The 18457-nt window shown below is 41.0% G+C and overlaps 1 protein-coding gene and 1 pseudogene across 2 annotated transcripts in view; both read left to right on the top strand.

Annotated features, from left to right (window-relative positions):
• TRAPPC11 (trafficking protein particle complex subunit 11) overlaps window positions 1-12893 on the top strand; it is a 54435-nt gene extending 41542 nt beyond the window's left edge. For both annotated transcript variants that reach the window (XM_050792545.1, XM_050792544.1), the window contains exons 26-30: window positions 65-176; window positions 4333-4424; window positions 5864-5997; window positions 7457-7624; window positions 11592-12893. In XM_050792545.1, coding sequence (XP_050648502.1) covers window positions 65-176; window positions 4333-4424; window positions 5864-5997; window positions 7457-7624; window positions 11592-11636 — 551 coding nt within the window. In that variant the 3' untranslated portion in view covers window positions 11637-12893. The remainder of the gene's footprint in view (window positions 1-64; window positions 177-4332; window positions 4425-5863; window positions 5998-7456; window positions 7625-11591) is intronic.
• LOC126955817 (uncharacterized) lies at window positions 5294-5394 on the top strand (annotated as a pseudogene).
• Window positions 12894-18457: the final 5564 nt, after the last annotated feature.

Raw genomic sequence — 18457 nt, 5'->3', positions numbered from 1 at the left:
ATGTGAAACTCTCCTTTCATGGATGAAACCATTGCATAAAGAGTGAAAAGACTCTTCCCTGTAGTTGTCTTACAGACTGGAGAGAGTGCCAGTGAATGCTTTTGTCTTCGGTGCCCATCTCTTGGAAATGTTGAAGGTGGAGTAGCAACCGGGCATTACATTATCTCTTGGAAAAGGTAAGAATTATGTCAATCCTGTCTTTTCTTCAATGTCTTTGTTATTCTGATACCTTTCTTTTTCATCTTTGTCACTTAATATTTGAGAGTTTCTGTCATTCTGAAGAGCAGAAGTCACATGGATATGAACACAAAGCTGAAAAAGATAATTAAACCTGAATTTGTGCTTGTCACAATTTGTGACTTCTATGCTATTGAAATTTTAGCCAAACTAAATCTGTACACAAAGGGTGTGTGTATAAGAATGTGCATGGGCTAGGCACAGTGGCTCACACCTGTAATCCCAGCACTTTCGTAGACCTAGGTGGGAGGATCGCTGGAGCTCAGGAGTTCGAGACCAGCCTGGGCAACATGGCGAAACCCTGTCTCTACAAAAAATACGAAAATTAGCCGGGCTTGTTGATGCACACCTGTAGTCCCAGCTTCTCAGGAGACTGAGGTTGGGACGGTGACTTGAGCCCAAAAAGTGGAGGTTTCAGTGAGCTGAGATTGTGCCACTGCACTCTAGCCTGGGCAACAGAGTGAAACCCTGTTTTAAAAAAAAAGTTCATAGCAGCATTGATTGTAATAGGAAAAAAATGGGGGAAAAAACAAAAACAAAACAAAAATGCCCATCAATAGAAAAGAGAATAAATTGTGGCACATTCGTACAGTGGAATACTATATATCAATGACATGAATGAACCAGAGCTACACCATCACCATCTTAAGGTAAAGTGAACCATGCAAGCTACTGAAGAAAATATGAATAAATTGCATTTATATGACATTGAAAAACATGCTATATATTTCTTAGGACTACATACATAATTTGGAAAAGAATAAAATACATAGGAATGATAAATACCCAATTCAGGATAGTGGTTACCTTTGGGGTAGGGGGATACAAGCAGCTCTGCAGGAAGATTCAATTGTATCATTGTAATTTCTTTCTTAGACTGGGAAGTAGATACATGATATTCATGTGTATCCTCTTGGTGTGGCTTAGTTATTTTCAGAAATTTTGAAACAGAATAAAATGAGAAAAATGAGAAAGGAGTCAGAAGATACTAGTTTTTTGTTTCTTGTTTTTTTTTTTTGAGACAGAGTCTCGCTCTGTCGCCCAGGCTGGAGTGCAGTGGCGCCATCTGGGCTCACTGCAAGCTCTGCCTCCTGGGTTCACACCATTCTCCTGCCTCAGCCTCCTGCGTAGCTGGGACTATAGGCGCCGCCACCACGCCTGGCTAATTTTTTGTATTTTTAGTAGAGACGGGGTTTCACTGTGTTAGCCAGGATGGTCTCAATCTCCTGACCTTGTGATCCACCCGCCTCGTCCTCCCAAAGTGCTGGGATTACAGGCATGACCCACCGCGCCTGGCCAGTAGTTTTTTTTTTGTTTTTGTTTTTGTTTTTGTTGTGAGACGGAGTGTTGTTGGAACCGAACTGTCGATTCCTTCCTGGGCAGGGGTCGCCGCGAAGGATCACCGACACGAGATTCACAGCAGAGAGTTATTTATTACTAGCGCGCTAGGGTCCCAAGCTCAAAGTTGGCCCTGGGACCCTGACTGCTTGTTACAGGCTGTTTATATAGGCAAACACAAGTTCAAACACAGCTTAGGGCGCGAAATTCAAACAAAGCTTTAGGCGCGTGGTAATTGGGTCTGTCTATGGCCTGAGCAAGGTGTCTTGTTCTAATTGGTTAGAGCAGGACCTTATGAGGTTTTTTCCTGGAGTTGTTGATTCCGGGAACTTAGAGGCAGGGTGGGACCCCCGGAATTGGCAGGGTGGGACCCCATGAGGTTGTTTCCCGGAATTGGCAGGGTGGGACCCTATCAAGGTGGGACCCTATTGAGGCAGAGTGGGACCCTATCCAGAGCCACCTGGTGTTAATTTTTTTAAGTTCTTTTTTTATGAGGCCTAGTTTCTAAGTTTTATGCGGCCTAGTTTCAGTGTCACTCTGTCATCCAGGCTGGAGTGCAGTGGGTGCAATCTCTGCTTACTGGAAGCTCCGCCTCCCGGGTTCATGCCATTCTCCTGCATCAGCCTCCCTAGTAGCTGGGACTACAAGCGCCCACTACCACAACTAGCTAATTTTTTGTATTTTTAGTGGAGATGGGGTTTCACCGTGTTAGCCAGGATGGTCTCGATCTCCTGACCTCGTGATCCACCTGCCTCAGCCTCCCAAAGTGCTGAGATTATAGATGTGAGCCACCGCACCTGGCAGATATTAGTTTTAAGGGAATGTTTATACAACTCAGAATAATGATTGGAAGATCTGAATGTTATGGCTGTCACAGAAAAGTTATAAATTATCAAAATTGACTAAGGGAAAATTTTTTAACCTAAAAACCCAGTAACTGGAGGAAATTCATGAAATTACCTTCAAAGAGTATATGTTTAGTATATGTAATTACATGGTATGATTTATTGTTTTCATGTTATACATTATATGCAAAGCATAGAACAAGAAGGAAAATTCCCTGGGTTTGTTCGTGAAGAGCACCCATACCTAAACCTGACAAAGGCAGAAAATAAAAAGACAACTGTAGGGCAGCAGTTCTCAAACTTTTTGGTCTCAAGACACCTTTACACTTTGAAAAATCATTGAGAACCCTAAACAGCTTATTTATGTGAGTTATATGCATAAATATTTACCATGTTAGAAACCAAAGCAGAAACTTTTTAAGAATGGAGAAATAGGTAATTTTATTGAGAAGTAAATAAACTTGTCTTTTCCCCATTCCTGAATTTACCATATTGATGTTTAGTTTTATTTATTTGTTTGTAGGTGTCAGAACAGCATTTTAAAGGCACTGCTGAATTATTCCATCATACTACAGTATTACCACAGAGATACATTCATTTATTATTGATGAAGGCTTAGATGCTTTGCCTGTTGCTTTTGCTCTGTGATAGTTTGCACGTCATGTCAGCTGCTCCACCCTTAGACTCGCAAGGGATTTCCCTGGCACCACCCCTGTAGTTCCCACTTTAACTGTTCCACAGGGAAAATATTTAACAGTTTCATGATATTACTTCAGCTCCATAAATATTGGAGCACCACTATGTTTGTTGATAGTAAAATACTTTTAGTTCTTCAGTTTCTACCATATACTTGTAGTGAGTTACAACAGTGCTCTTCAGAGTGGTCTGGGGCCCGCCTGTAAACCTTCCTCAGTGAGTTAAGGAACTTATGTCATAACGTAAATCACTGAATTGTTCCTGAATTGAGAAAGCCTTGCTACCAAAACACTGTATTAAATGGTGTGCATCATGATTGACAGTCTCACACACCTCCTGACTTACCCCCGCTGGTAACACACAGCAGCCCTGGGTTATAACAGTTTGTTAATTGGAAATATTCAGAAGTGTGATTTTAAAAGTTCTTAACTTCACAAAACTGTTTCCATTAATAATGTTTTGGGAGGCCAGGTGCAGTGGCTCACGCCTATAATCCAGCACTTTGGGAGGCTGAGGCTTGTGGATCACCTGTGGTCAGGAGTTTGAGACCAGCCTGGCCAACATGGCAAAACCTCATCTCTGCTAAAAATACACAAATTAGCTGGGCATGGTGGCATGCTCCTGTAATCCCAGTTACTCAGGAGGCTGAGGCAGGAGAATCACTTGAGCCCAGGAGGCAGAGGTTGCAGTGAGCCAAGATTGAACCATTGCACTCCAGCCTGGGTGAGAGAGCGAGACTGTCTCAAAAAAAAAAAAAAAAAAAAAAAAAAAGGCCAGGAGCGGTGGTTCATGCCTGTAATCCCAGAACTTTGGGAGGCCGAGGTGGGCAGATCACGAGGTCAGGAGATCGAGACCATCCTGGCTAACACGGTGAAACACCGTCTCTACTATAAACACAAAAGAAAAAAGAAAATTAGCCGGGTGTGGTGGCGGCTTGTGTAGTCCCAGCTACTCGGGAGGCTGAGACAGGAGAATGGCGGGAACCTGGGAGGTGGAGCTTGCAGTGAGCCAAGATCGCGCCACTGCACTCCAGCCTGGGCGACAGAGTGAGACTCCCATCTCAAAATAATAATAGTAATAATGATAATAATAATGTTTTGGGAAATGGATAAGTAACATAGTTCCTTTGAAACTAGTTGTTGAATACACGTTTCCTGTTTTTGATGAGCTTCTTTCATAAAATGTGAGTTTAAAAAGATGACCTCTTCTGCCACAGGACCTCAGCAATGGAGAACATCCCTGTCATCAGAACTGTCATCACTCTGCCACATGTGATTGTTGAAAATATCCCTCTCCATGTGAATGCAGGTAGCGGAATTCAAATTTTACTTGATAAGAAGGACCCAGTAACAATAGTTATTTTAACTTCTAAGAGTTTAGTTATTTTAACATTCTATTATGAAAGTTTTTCAACATTTGTAAAAGTAGGTTATGGCCAGTCTTGTTTCATCTCTACTTCTACACACTCCTCCTACCCCTGTTATTTTGAAACAAATCCCAGATACCATTTCAAGCCATAAATACTTTCATATGCCTGACTTAAAAATAATAGCTTTTTTAAAATATATAATGACAGTACCATTATCACAACTTTAAAAATTAGCAGTAGTGTCTTAATGTCATCAAATTCCAATGTTGAAATTTTCCTAGTTAACTCTGGATGGTTTTTCAGTTTATTTTGAGGTCTATACACTGTAATTGATGGATAAGTCTTATACTATACAGCTATAACCTATATATAAGCTGGTAAGCTGACTATCTCTCCCTCCCCCATGCCCTTTCTCCTCTCCTCCTTGACCATTAACCCCTCCATCACCTCTTCCAGTACCACTTTCTCTACCACTTTGTCCTTCTCCCTCCCCCTATGTCTTCCTTGCTGAAGAAACTAAGTTATTTGTCCTATAGAGTTTCCCATGGCCTGGATTTTGCAGATTACATGGTGTTATTTTTCGATGTTTCTCTGTCGCTATGAATTGGCAGCCTGTCTGTAGGCTTGATCAGATTCAGGGTCAAGTTTTTGGCAAGAATGCTTCATAGTTAATGGTATATGCTCCCACTAGGAGGCAGGTAGGATCTGTCCATCATTCTTTCTTTACTGGAATACTTTATCAAGAGAAACTTCCCTTTATCAACTGTTTGGTTATCCTGATGTCTCTAATTTACAAAACCTGGGTGTAGTGCTCACCAGTAGCATATATGTTAGAATGGGAATGGTGCAGAGATTAGCATGGCCCCGTGCAAGGATGACACTCAGATTCAGGAAGCATTCCATACTTTTGTATCCTAGGAAAAATGAAACGGCAGAACTGCCAGAACACACACACACACACACACACACACACACACACCCCCCAAACAACAGTGTATCCACAAACGAATGAATGAAGTTTTACTTACAACTTCACTAAAACACAGCTTTTGCTTATTCTAGTTTAGGAACCATGATTGGTATTTTGGGAAATCTTTTATGGATTTAAAAAATGATCCCTAAAATATAATTCAGTTCCTGATAGCCAGGACCCTGTCTGGGCCAGTCATTTTTAGAAGGACACTTATTTCCTTAGCCTGTTTTATCATAGTCCTATTGCTGTTGTCCGATCAAAGAATTTGTCTTATCTGGCGAGAGTACAGTAACACCATTAATTTAAATGATACTATGTCCGTAGAATGAGATTCATTTACAAAACGAAGCCATAAGTGGTGAGCTATTTTTGAAACCAAGAGAAATGTGTCATCTTTGTCTGTAGATCTGCCGTCATTTGGGCGTGTCAGAGAGTCCTTACCAGTCAAGTATCACCTACAGAATAAGACCGACTTCGTTCAAGATGTGGAGATTTCTGTGGAGCCCAGTGATGCCTTCATGTTCTCAGGTCTCAAACAGGTACAGGCCATATCCTGTGGTGTTTATGTTGACACAAAACTGCAGCCACGAGACGGAGAGCTGTACCTTTAGTTCTTATGAATGAACTGAGTAAAGCTGACTGTGGCCCCTGTTGTTTTGGTAATAGTGAATTTTTAAGCACCTTAAGTACAACTACCTATAAAGGTGGGTTACCCTTGTGACATCATTGAGATCAGACATGTGGGTTCTTATAAAACAAAAGTCCACAAATCCTTGGACTGTATTATAATATGTTATAATTTCTGAAAAACTTAAAGATGTCCCCTTATTACTGATGAGTGTGTGTGTGTGTGTGTGTGTGTCAGTGTGAGGCCTGGAGACTTCACTGTACTACTAACAGTCCATTTTTCTGTCAGTGAAGTTTTGTAGAAATTTTGATTTTGCATAGACTATACTTAACCTTTGGTGTGTTTAGATACAATTTTGTTTCTATACTTTAAATTACCTAGACTTTTTTATTCATTCAGTCAAATCAGAGTTGGAAAAGTTCATCGGGTTTTTAAATGAGCGAACAAAACACCCAGGCAAAACTATGCTTCAGTGAGAGTCCAGTCCTCCACTGTCAGAGGGATAGCAGAGATGCCCCTCCAAAGTCAGGAAATACTTTGTAACGAACAAGGGCACAATTAGAGAACAGATGTGTCTTAACGCCTGGAAGAGTCCACCCTGACTAATGAGATGCTCTGCGCATTCTGAGTGCTGTGCTTGTTGTTAAACGCAAAATAGAAGTTTATATGAAATATGCAAATATGCTGTATGTTCAGGTACTGTTTTATATTTATAATATACAGTATTAAATATACCAGCTATCATATTTACAAATGAGTAAGCTTTTTTCTTGAGTGTCTTGATTTTTTCCAGGTGTTCACTTTTATAAATAGTAGGAAATATAAAGATGCTAAAATCTTACCAGTTTGTGTACTTCCTTAAAGTATTGTTGAAGATTTTCAAAATGTCTTTTTTTTTCCTCCTGCAGTTACTTAACACAAAGGTAAAATCCTTAAAAGAAAACAGAAACAACTAAATAGATTAGAAAGAACAATTTGTCTTATATTAGCATAATGTCTACAAGTAGACACTTCTACAAATTATCCCTTAACATATTGTGAACATAAAATCTACCTGGGCTAAGTCAAAGAAAATATTCACGTGCCTAGTGTTCTCATTCTTTAGGAGGTACAAGTTACTGTTGCAGGTCTTGGTAGAAACAGAAATCATGCATGTGTTTTTTACACATTTCCTGTCTGCCGTGTCCTCAACTCATACTAATTCAGCCCTACACTTTGGAATCTGTTTGGAAGGTGGACTAGAAGAGAGTGAATATTTCACTAGAAGGATTTGGTTATCCAATCTTTTGTAAATAATTGAGGATAACAACATATAGATATTGCACATATGTGTATTTGATTATCTTTCTCTGTGACTTTTTATGATGCAGATTCGATTACGTATCCTCCCCGGCACGGAGCAGGAAATGCTATATAATTTCTATCCTCTGATGGCTGGATACCAGCAGCTGCCGTCTCTCAACATCAACTTGCTTAGATTTCCTAACTTCACAAATCAGCTGCTCAGGCGTTTTATTCCTACCAGTATTTTTGTCAAGGTAAAGCTTAAAAATTTTCTGCTTTTTAAATTCAAAGTCTTAAAAACAAACCGACTTCTTTTTCATGTACACTTCACTGAACAGTATTTTGAGACCAACAGTGATAGTTTTGCCTTTTATTCTATGTATTTGGAAGTATTGCTATTCATTTCTATAAAGTTGCTTTTTATAGAATCTAATTTCAAAGATTTGTATTTCCTTAGGTAAATAATGATTTATCTTTATAATATCCTTAAGCATATTTTCTCTTTGGCTTAGTAAAGTATGCTTTAAAATTGTAATTTGTTTGTAAACTAGTCCTTCATCAAAATGAATTGACTTTAAATATTCTTAAACTTTCCTGATTCCCTGTAACTGTGTAATACTGGATTTAGCTCTCTTCTGAAAATGACCATCTCTCAGAAAGTATACACTGATTTAATGTTGTTGTTGTTTTTTTAAATTACACAATTTCCAGGTTCCTACAATAAAAGCATACGTAGGATGGGCAGTGTGTAAGAGAGTGGATTGGAGGGATGAGTGGTTCATTTAGTTCAGCAGTCCACCTCTGATTGTCCCTCCCTGATACCTAAATAAGAGCCATCCCTTCACATGCTTCTGGTGTCCCTCTAACATACATATACATGAATATACATATACATGAATATACATATACATGAATATATGTCACTGCTCTGTGCCCTCTTTTAAGTTTCTACCCTCATTTGAAATGACAGTTTATATTGCTCACTACTTCCTTTTTTGTGTCTGTCTTATGCAAGTTCAGGGGAACCATTCCTTGTTTATATAATCCAGGATTTGGTAAATTATCTGTTAATATATTCTCCGTACTCTGCCAGCTTTTCTATTTCCAGAGTTTTATACAGAGTTTTTTCTATCTGTATAAAAACAACCCTCCCAAGCTCCTATTCCACACCATACTTTTAAATTGTAAAAGAGGCTGGGCGCGGTGGCTCATACCTGTAATCCCAGCACTTTGGGAGGTGGGAGGATCACGAGGTCAGGAGATCGAGGCCATCCTGGCGAACACTGTGAAACCCCGTCTCTACTAAAAATACAGAAAATTAGCCAGACGTGGTGGCACATGCCTGTAGTCCCAGCTACTCGGGAGGCTGAGGCAGGAGAATTGCTTGAACCCAGGAGGTGGAGCTTGCAGTGAGTGGAGATTGCGCCATTGCACTCCAGCCTGGGCGACAGAGCAAGACTCTGTCTCAAAATAAATAAATTGTAAAAGAAAAATCTCGTAATTTTGGATCTCCTTGTGTTTAAACAGTGACTTTTTGAACATTTTCACCGGATCCCTTCAGTCTGATGCTTCCATTGGCTGCACACTCCCATGGTGAAGTCACTCTGCAGGGCAGGGGAGGAGTCTCATGACTGGGTGGGGGAACGGGGGAACAGGTGGCCTCTGTCATGTCCCTTTAGCTGTTTGACTTTTTGAAGTTTGCTATTTTTAAAGTTAGAAGTACTTTGAATCATTTAGACGTAGACTTGATCATATTCTAGCTGCACAGAAATAGCTTGTTTGAAATACTAGAGTAACGAATATTGAAAGGAGAGAATTTTTTTTTCTTTTTATAATCTTTTTACTCATTTACACCAAGGGAATACAGCACCTTTCATCCAAAGAACTGAAGGTGCTTTACAAACACGAGCATTTAAAAAAATGATTATATTTTTAAAACCTGGAGTCTTGCTGTTAAATCTCTTTGATTCCAGATACACAATTATCTGGAAGTGATTATGTTAGGGACAATGAAAGAGGCTCAGAAAGAATTCTGATTTGAAAAGGAGAGATTTTTGATTCCATCAATTAATTGCTTTCATTCCTTTCTCTGTTGATCAGGAGACCCACACCTAATCCCAACTAATGCTAGTTCAGTCTTTTGATTTTCTCTCAAGGTAAACCTCTTCTGGGTTGTGTTTAAATTCACAAGGAAAGGTTCCAGAAAATAAACATGTTTAAGTTTTAACATAACTAGCATGCCCTTTTTAACTGCAGGGATCCTTTTCTCAGTACAAGTACCACCTTTTAGCAACTTGACTGCTGCCAAAAATGTTGACTGGACTCCGCAGAGCCAGCTCTTTTATCAGTTAGGAAAACTTATAATTAAAAAATTGTGGCCGGGCGCGGTGGCTCATGCCTGTAATCCCAGCACTTTGGGAGGCGAAGGCGGGCGGATCACCTGAGGTCAGGAGTTCGAGATCAGCCTAGTTAACATGGTGAAACCCTGTCTCTACTAAAAATACAAAAATTAGCTGGGTGTGGCGGCGGGCCCCTGCAATCCCAGCTACTTGGGAGGCCAAGGCAGGAGAATTGCTTGAACCTGGAAGGCAGAGGTTGCAGTGAGCCGAGACCATGCCATTGCACTCCAGCCTGGGCAACAGAGTGAGACTCTGTCTCAAAAAAAAAAAAAAAATTGCCATTCCACAGTGTATATATAGTGTACATATTTCAGAACATCATGTTGTATGCCATAAATGTCTACAATTTTGTTTTACTTGTCACACTAAGGACAGTGGCTGAGGATTACCCTTTCCCACTTATCGGACAATCACTGACTAAAACTTTAGGTCCCAGTGCACCTGTATTAAACTTCAGAGCTGTGCTGTCCAGTATAGCTGCTAGCCACATGTGGCTATTGAGATCAGTTTAAATTAAATGTACTTGGTTACACTGCTGCTCTTCAAGTGCTCAATAGCTAAATGTGTCTAGTGGCTGCCATAGCGGACAGTGACATCCTAGGCAAGGTTGAATCCATACTCTTCTTCCTTTGAATAAAAGACTTTGGTTTTCTAATGTATGATGCACTCATGTTTTGCTCCTGCTTGTAAAAGCTACATTTGGCAGGGATTTCACTAGCTTGAGCCATGATTTTGTTTCTAAAATTGAGCAGCTTCCATCCGTACTAAAAAAATAGTCAAGAATCAAGGATTGGGAACCTATTTCACTCACTCCATTCCTGCCGTGAATGTCTGGAAGCTATACTTAACTGTGTTCATGTATGTATGTACACACACACACCCCCCCATATACATCTGAACAACCACAGCAGCAACACACTGAAAGAGGAGTGCTGTCTTCACTGCCTCAGGAATTCCTCAGAGTCTTTCTGCTGAAAGCATAGCAAATCACTTCTGATTGTGAACACTCTTCTGTTTCATTTCCTGATCATCTTTCTCATGCTTTCCCCACAAAGGTCTGCTATTGTATATCTGTAAAATAAAATAAAATTATTTGTAAGAATTTTATTCTTTCAGCTGCTAGATATCCCTCTGGGATGTTGTTAACCTGCCAGAAATTTTACAGCTAAAAACAGTTATGATACCTTTTATTCATTCTTAGTCTTGACTTTTCTGATGTGATGTTTTAAATTCTTTCAATCAGTGATCTTAGAGATAGGGCAGTTTTTGTTTTTATCTGCCGCTTTTATCCTCACAGCATGCGTTGGAGTTCACTGCAGAAACTTTTTCTCAAACAGGATATTAGGCAACCTTGAGTCCCCAAAAGGAACTTACCTGTCAGCTCAGGCTCTGGGCCTGCTTAAACCTTGAGACATAGGAGGGCCCTGAGCAAGAGGGAGAGAATAAAACTATCAGTTAAGCAGGAATGATAAACAAGGTTCCATTCCACATGCCGTCAGTGGGAGATGGCCTGGCAGTAGCTGCTGGAACGCAGGGTTGAGAGAGAAGTACTGACCGAAGAGGATTGGGCGGGTGGAAGTGCAGAGTCAGCTGGTGATGGCTGCGGGAGAGGGCGGCTCCCAGCCTGTGCCGTGGCCATCCCCAGGTGCAAGTGAAGAAAGAAGGAGTTGGGGTGAGAGGAGGAGAATCACCACATAACCATTTTTATTTTGATGCTTACACTTGCTTATTCTGTTTCTGTAAAACAGTTTCAAGAATTTCAAAATCCTTCCAGTTAATAGAGCGTAACTTTGTAAACACACTTTGTTTTCCCACTTTAAAGCCACAGGGTCGACTCATGGATGATACTTCTATTGCTGCTGCATGATGTTCAAGACGGGCCCTTGGCTGTTGTTACAGAGACGTGGGGCAGAGCTATACAGGTGTTCCACTGTGAACTCTAGCTTTGATCATGGTAAAAAGTTAATCTTTTCTATTTTTTAATGGATGTTATACCAACTATTCAGAGGAACCATACTTTGAAAATATTAGGAAAATCTGTCTTACAGTTTCTCTAATAAATATTTGAAATCTCAGTATGACATGAAAGGATGTCAGACCATTGTTATTGTTGAAAGTCATTTGATGGCTGGGCGCGGTGGCTCACGCCTGTAATCCCAGCACTTTGGGAGGCCGAGGCGGGCGGATCACAAGGTCAGGAGATCGAGACCACGGTGAAACCCCGTTTCTACTAAAAATACAAAAAATTAGCTGGGCGCGGTGGCGGGCGCCTGTAGTCCCAGCTACTCAGGAGGCTGAGGCAGGAGAATGGCGTGAACCCGGGAGGCGGAGCTTGCAGTGAGCCGAGATTGCGCCACTGCACTCCAGCCTGGGCGACAGAGCGAGACTCTGTCTCAAAAAACAAAACAAAACAAAAAAAACAAAAAAAAAGTCATTTGATGAATGGTAAATTCTATCAAAAGAAAGTGATTTGCATGTATAATATCAGGAAAATTCAGCATCCCAAGTATGACTGGACAAAGAGAGTAGATGCACCAATGCCTGTGCCATAAACTTCCAAATCCCCTATGTGTCTCTTTCAGAACTGGCCAGACTGGAAATAATCTATTCTCATAAATTCAGTGTGTACGCAGAATACATACACAACAACATAGGGAGTTGTATGACTGATAGGGAAAACTTCCAGAAAGTTTTAATCAAAGCAGTTTAATTAAGGTATCAAAAATATCTTTGCTTAGTATCAAAAAATGTCAAATAGGTTCAGCTTGCAGCCAAAATATGGATCATTTATGAAGCAGGTTCATATTTTAGAGGTGTTAATAAAATCCTCATCTGAAAAGATCCAAACTGCAAGGATTTTATTATAAACATAATTTCATAGACTAAAAGTTTTTGGAAAAGATGCAGGGTCTGAGTCAGACCTTTTGGTTATATTGTGCAGTTTCAAAAGAACTATTTAAAACTCTTGCAAACTCATGTAAATAAAAATCATAGGGTGAAAATTGTATTTGTTAAAATATCTTAGTAATTTAAAACTACCTGATTTCCTGGAAAATTTTATTATTTGAAAGGTGGAGGAATTGTAAAAAGGAAATAGTGATGTAAATAAACATGTTCTCTTTCAGATCTGCTTGTCTGTCTGTATCTTTTATTTTGAGCTTGTTTGATGAATGAAGAGGTTTTACAGAGCATGGCTCTTCACGTTTTTCAGAATGTCTTCACATTACTTGGAGATTCATTATTTTTGTTCAAATTCAGTCATTTCTTTCATGGCCCATGTTACATTTCCACCCAGAATATAAAAAGCCCCCCAGTTGATACTCTGAAATAATAACTGTGAAGAATTCCAAGCTGTGATTTCCATGTTGGTGTTGTAATGAGAGAGGGAGTGCTTTTAAGGAAAGTACAGCAAGTAGACAAGTGAAGCTCACCTTTTAATGGGGAGGGTCCACGCAGTCCCAGCAAATACCCTTCTGAAGCCTCCTCACTTGGCCTTAAAATTCAGAAAAAGCACCCAAAGTGTCCCAACTCAGTTTAAAAGTTAGACGTGGGTTGCATTATTTTTGGTAGAGTGGATAAATAGCAGTGATGGTAATTTTCAGGGCGGTTGTGTGCATGCAACATTAGTGATTAGAGATTGTCGAACAAATATGTGATAACCAAATAGAAATCTCGTCTCCTCATTTTTTCATGCCATGTGGATTCACCCCACAGGACTGAATCTTCTCTAGCTAAAGCATTATGAATGAATGCTAAGTAAAAGCATTCAGTTATATAAGGAAACAAATTCTTATATTATTTTATCGTCCCAGTATTCTTACATACCCTTTTTTATACTTACAGATTTGTTCTGAAACGTTTCTAATGAGTGACACTCCTGCTATTCTTTTTTTTGAGACAGAGTCTCACTGTGCTCATTCTGTTGCCCAGGCTGGAGTGCAGTGGTTCGATATCAGCTCACTGCAACATCCGCCTTCCAGTTTCAAGCAATTCTCCTGCCTCGGCCTCCCTAGTAGCTGGGATTATAGGTGTGCAGCACCACGCCCAGCTAATTTTTGTATTTTTAGTAGAGACGGGATTTTGCCATGTTGGCCAGGCTGGTCTCCAAACTCCTCACCTCAGGTGATCCACCCGCCTCAGCCTCCCAAAGTGCTAGGATTATAGGCGTGAGCCACCGTGCCTGGCTATACTCATGCCATCCTTTGGTGACCATAACCATACCCTTTATTTTAGCAAACGATGTTATTCTCAGACACACCTACTGAAGAGCTCCATAAAATTCACTAAATGAGTATAAAATTCCATGTTTTTCATGAAAAAGAAAAATGCATAGTTCAGTTATATTCAGGTTTTGCTTAAAGATCAAATTGGTGAAATAACATTCCCTTCCACTCAATTTACTTATGCCTGCAAACAAAAGAGAACGTGATCACAAGGCCTTATTGTTTCTGCTTTCTGAAGCATGTTTTACTGAGGGGGAAGTAGAACCAAGGTCAGAACTGCCATGCGTGTCCACTCAGGGTGCACGGCCTCAGTTAGCCCTGCTCTGCAAGGAGCTGTATTAAAAAGGAAAAAACTCAAACTGCCAAGTACCCCTGCATGTCAGGGCCTCTGGATCATCCAAGTTACACTCCAAGCAACTTTTTCTTCTTTTTTTACTATGCTCACTCCAAACAGTTTTTTTTTTAAACTTCTATTTTCTCTCCATTGAAAGAACATAAAACTCATAGTAACCTTGAAGTTGGTTTTTTTATTTACAGAATACACCCCTCCAAAATGTATCAACATGAGGCAGAGTGCGGTGGCTCACACCTGCAATCCAAGCACTTTGGGAGGCCGAGGCAGGCGAGTCATTTGAGCCTGGGAGTTCAAGACCAGCCTGGGCAACACGGCAAAACCCCATCTCTACTAAAAATACAAAAAAATTAGCTGGATGTAGTGGCTCGTGCCTGTAGTCCTGTAGTCTCAGCTACTTAGGGAGCTGAGGTGGGAGGATCGCTTGAGCCTGGGAAGTCAAGGCTGTAGTGACCTATGATCACATCACCACACTCCAGCCTGGGTGACAGAGCGAGATCCTGTCTCAGGAAAAAAAAAAAATAGTATCATCGTGCATGGTAAATGGAAACCTACAAATATTACCTCGTTAGGTTGGTCATGATTTCTAAACTGTCTTTCCCAAATGATAATTGCTAACATTTATTGAGTACTGTGATGTGCCACATGGGTATGTTTTTATCTCATATAATACTCATAAAAGCTCAGTGTGGTTTTAGGTACTCTTATTATTCCCATTTTAAAGATGTGAAATCTCAGTAGCAAAGACTTGGAACCAACCCAAATGTCCATCAGTGATAGACTGGATTAAGAAAATGTGGCACATATACACCATGGAATACTATGCAGCCATAAAAAAGGATGAGTTCATGTCCTTTGTAGGGACATGGATGCAGCTGGAAACCATCATTCTCAGCAAATTATCACAAGAACAGAAAACCAAACACCGCATGTTCTCACTGATAGGTGGGAATTGAACAATGAGATCACTTGGACACAGGAAGGGGAACATCACACACTGGGGCCTGTTGTGGGGTGGGGGGAGGGTTAGCATTAGGAGATATACCTAATGTAAATGATGAGTTAACGGGTGTAGCACACCAGCATGGCACATGTATACATATGTAACAAACCTGCACGTTGTGCACATGTACCCTAGTATATGTGTGATAATTTTAAAAAAATAATAAAAAAATAAAGATGTGAAAACTGAGGCGCAGAAAGGTTAAGTAACTTGCCCAGTGTTCTGGTTATCCATTGCTACAAAACAAATCTGCCCAGTGTTTAATGGCTTAAAACAACTGTCATTATCTTTATGGTTTCAGGTGGGGCAGGAATTTGGGAACAACTCAGATGGACAGTTCTGGCTTGGGGTCACTCATGTAGTTGGAGTCAAACAGTAGCTGGAGTCAGAATAGGGCCCACTGTGAGAACCAGGGGAACCGAGGCAGCTTGGAGCTAGCCAGGCACCTCTCTTTAGTTAGGGTCGCTCCATGCGTTCACCGGGATTCCTCACAGCATGGCCGGCTCACGGTGGCTGGACTGCTTACCTGGCAGCTCAAACCTCCGGTGAGAATGGAACCAGCAAGCGAAGCTGCATCACCCTTTTTGACCTTGCCTTCGGTATCACATAATGTCACTGCTAGGGTCACAGTCGGCCCAGATTCAAGGGGAGGGAACACAAACTATAAATGTCACCTCTTGAGGGGGAAATGGCCTCATCCAGAAGGTACAGGACAGGAGGTGTTATTGCATCCATCTTTGGAAAAGAGAATCTGCTGTACCTAGTGACATGGCAAGTGGGAGAAGAGCTGGGACTAATCAAGGCACTGTTCTGTAGAGGCCGTGACACTATACAGCCACCATTCTAATGCTGCCAGGGCTTAGTCCTAAATAAATCTGTCTTCAGCTAAGTTATGTATGCCTGAAGTCCTATGCATTTTGTGAATTAAGACCTATCCAAGCCTGGGTCTCTGTGGCTCAAGCTGTAATCCCAACATTTTGGGAGTCTGAGAGGTAAGGATCGCTTGAGGCCAGGAGTTTGAGACCAGCCTGGGCTAGCAAGCCCCCGTCTCCACATAAAATAGAAAAATTAGCCAGGGGTGGTGGTGCCCACCTGCTACTCTGGAGGCTGAGGCAGGAGGATCACTTGACCCCCGGAGGTGGGGCTGCAGTGAGTCATGATTGCACCACTGCACTCCAGCCTGGGCGACAGAGAGCCTGCCTCAAAAAAAAAAAAAAAAAAAAAAAAAAAAAAAAAAAAAAAAAAAATTTCCTTCAGGCTATGGCAGTAAATCTATTGCCCTGAATTACACAAATTTATTCCAAGTATTTACTGTGGGCCTACTGTGGGCCAGCTTGTGGGCTGGTTGCTACTGTGGGCCAGCTTGTGGGCTGGTTGCTGTGGCCATAAAGGAATCCCTATTCCTGAAGACCAGTGGTCCAGCAGGAGACCGCCACGGCAGCGGGCTCTGACACAGTGCGGTCAGTGCGGTAGAAATGAGAAGACTGGTGAGTGACGGGATGTCTGGGATTTCCTCTAACATACCTGAAAACAAACAAAATACTCAGATTGGAGAGAAATGGATGAAACAAGATTTGGAAAAGGTTGATAACATTAAAGATGGGCGGGCCTGGGGGCTTTACCATTCACTCTCCTTTTGCATATGTCTGAAAATTTCCACAATAAAAACATAACAAAGGATACAAGGTAGAAAGGAGCCCCAGGGAAGGATTAACTTTACAGAGTATGAGGAGGAAGCTGCAGGGAGGTAGGGCTTCCTCAAGGAGTGACATTGACATTGACATTGGAGTTGTTTTTGTTTTTGTGTTCATAATAAAATGATTCTGTGCTTTTGTTGTGTGGGCATGCATTTCCATCATCCATGAACAGATAATATGTGAACTGGATTTTGGAGGACATAGAAACGTTTGTAAAATAAACAGATCAAGGAAGAGCTTTCCAGGTGATGAAAGGGACTGTTGGCACGCACCCCTGCGGCACCCTGGCATGCCAGTGCTTTGAACATAGACAGACTTGTCCACTGTTGAGTAAACCTAACTTTTATTTTTTCTACCTTAGATATTCAGTGATAAGAGAATGGTGGGTGGGGGATGAAACTCATTTAAGAATGCAAGAGCGCCTGCTGCGGTCTCCCTGCCGCCTCTGGGGAGTAGGGCTTCTCTCCTGGAGCTTTTGGGGGAAGCTGGTCTTCTTTTTGGTAATGCTCGTCAGATTGAAGAACTGTAGTCTGAAAAAATATTTGATCTTGGAGAATAATTCAAAATCACTATCTCAACAAGGACTGAATTCCAAATGCCAAATTTAACAGGGACAATTCAGAAACCCTTAATTCAAGATGAAATAGGCCGGGCGCGGTGACTCACGCCTGTAATCCCAGCACTTTGGGAGGCCGAGGTGGGCGTATCACGAGATCAGGAGATAGAGACCATCCTGGCTAACACGGTGAAACCCCGTCTCTACCAAAAATACAAAAAATGAGCTGGGTGTGGTGGCGGGTGCCTGTAGTCCCAGCTACTCAGGAGGCTGAGGCAGGAGAATGGCCTGAACCTGGGAGGCGGAGCTTGCAGTAAGCCGAGATCACCGCACTGCTCTCCAGCCTGGGTGACAGAGCAAGACTCTGTCTCAAAAAAAAAAAAAAAAAAAAGATGAAATACGGAATTATTCAGTCATAGGATAGGAGGAGCTCCGAGGAGCTATTTTTAAAATCAAATAGCTGATTTTTTTTTTAATCAAAGGCGTTAGTGACACAGTTGGTCAGACTACATTTATGATATTCTCTCCCCTTCTGATTGCCATCCTTTATTTCATTTTACTTTTTTATTGTGACCATTTTCAAACACTGTAACACGCTTCCATGCTATACTCAGCTTCAGCCATTAATGCCTTGCCCTCTACCATCCATCCTCCCTAACTCATTTCACCAGAAAGAAAAGGACTTTTAAAATTACATAACCACAATGCATTATTACATCTAATCAATTATTTCTTTACATTGTCTAGTATAATAACATATTCAATTTTCCCTAAGTCTTTTTACAGTTTTCTTGTTTGAATATGGATCCAAACAAGGTCCATCATTATATTAAGTTTCATTTAATGTAGAATCATCC

The sequence above is a fragment of the Macaca thibetana genome, chromosome 5, assembly GCF_024542745.1.
Source record: "Macaca thibetana thibetana isolate TM-01 chromosome 5, ASM2454274v1, whole genome shotgun sequence".
NCBI lineage: Eukaryota > Metazoa > Chordata > Mammalia > Primates > Cercopithecidae > Macaca > Macaca thibetana.
Note: the sequence above shows the minus strand (reverse complement) of the source record. Positions and strands in the feature narration are given on the sequence as shown.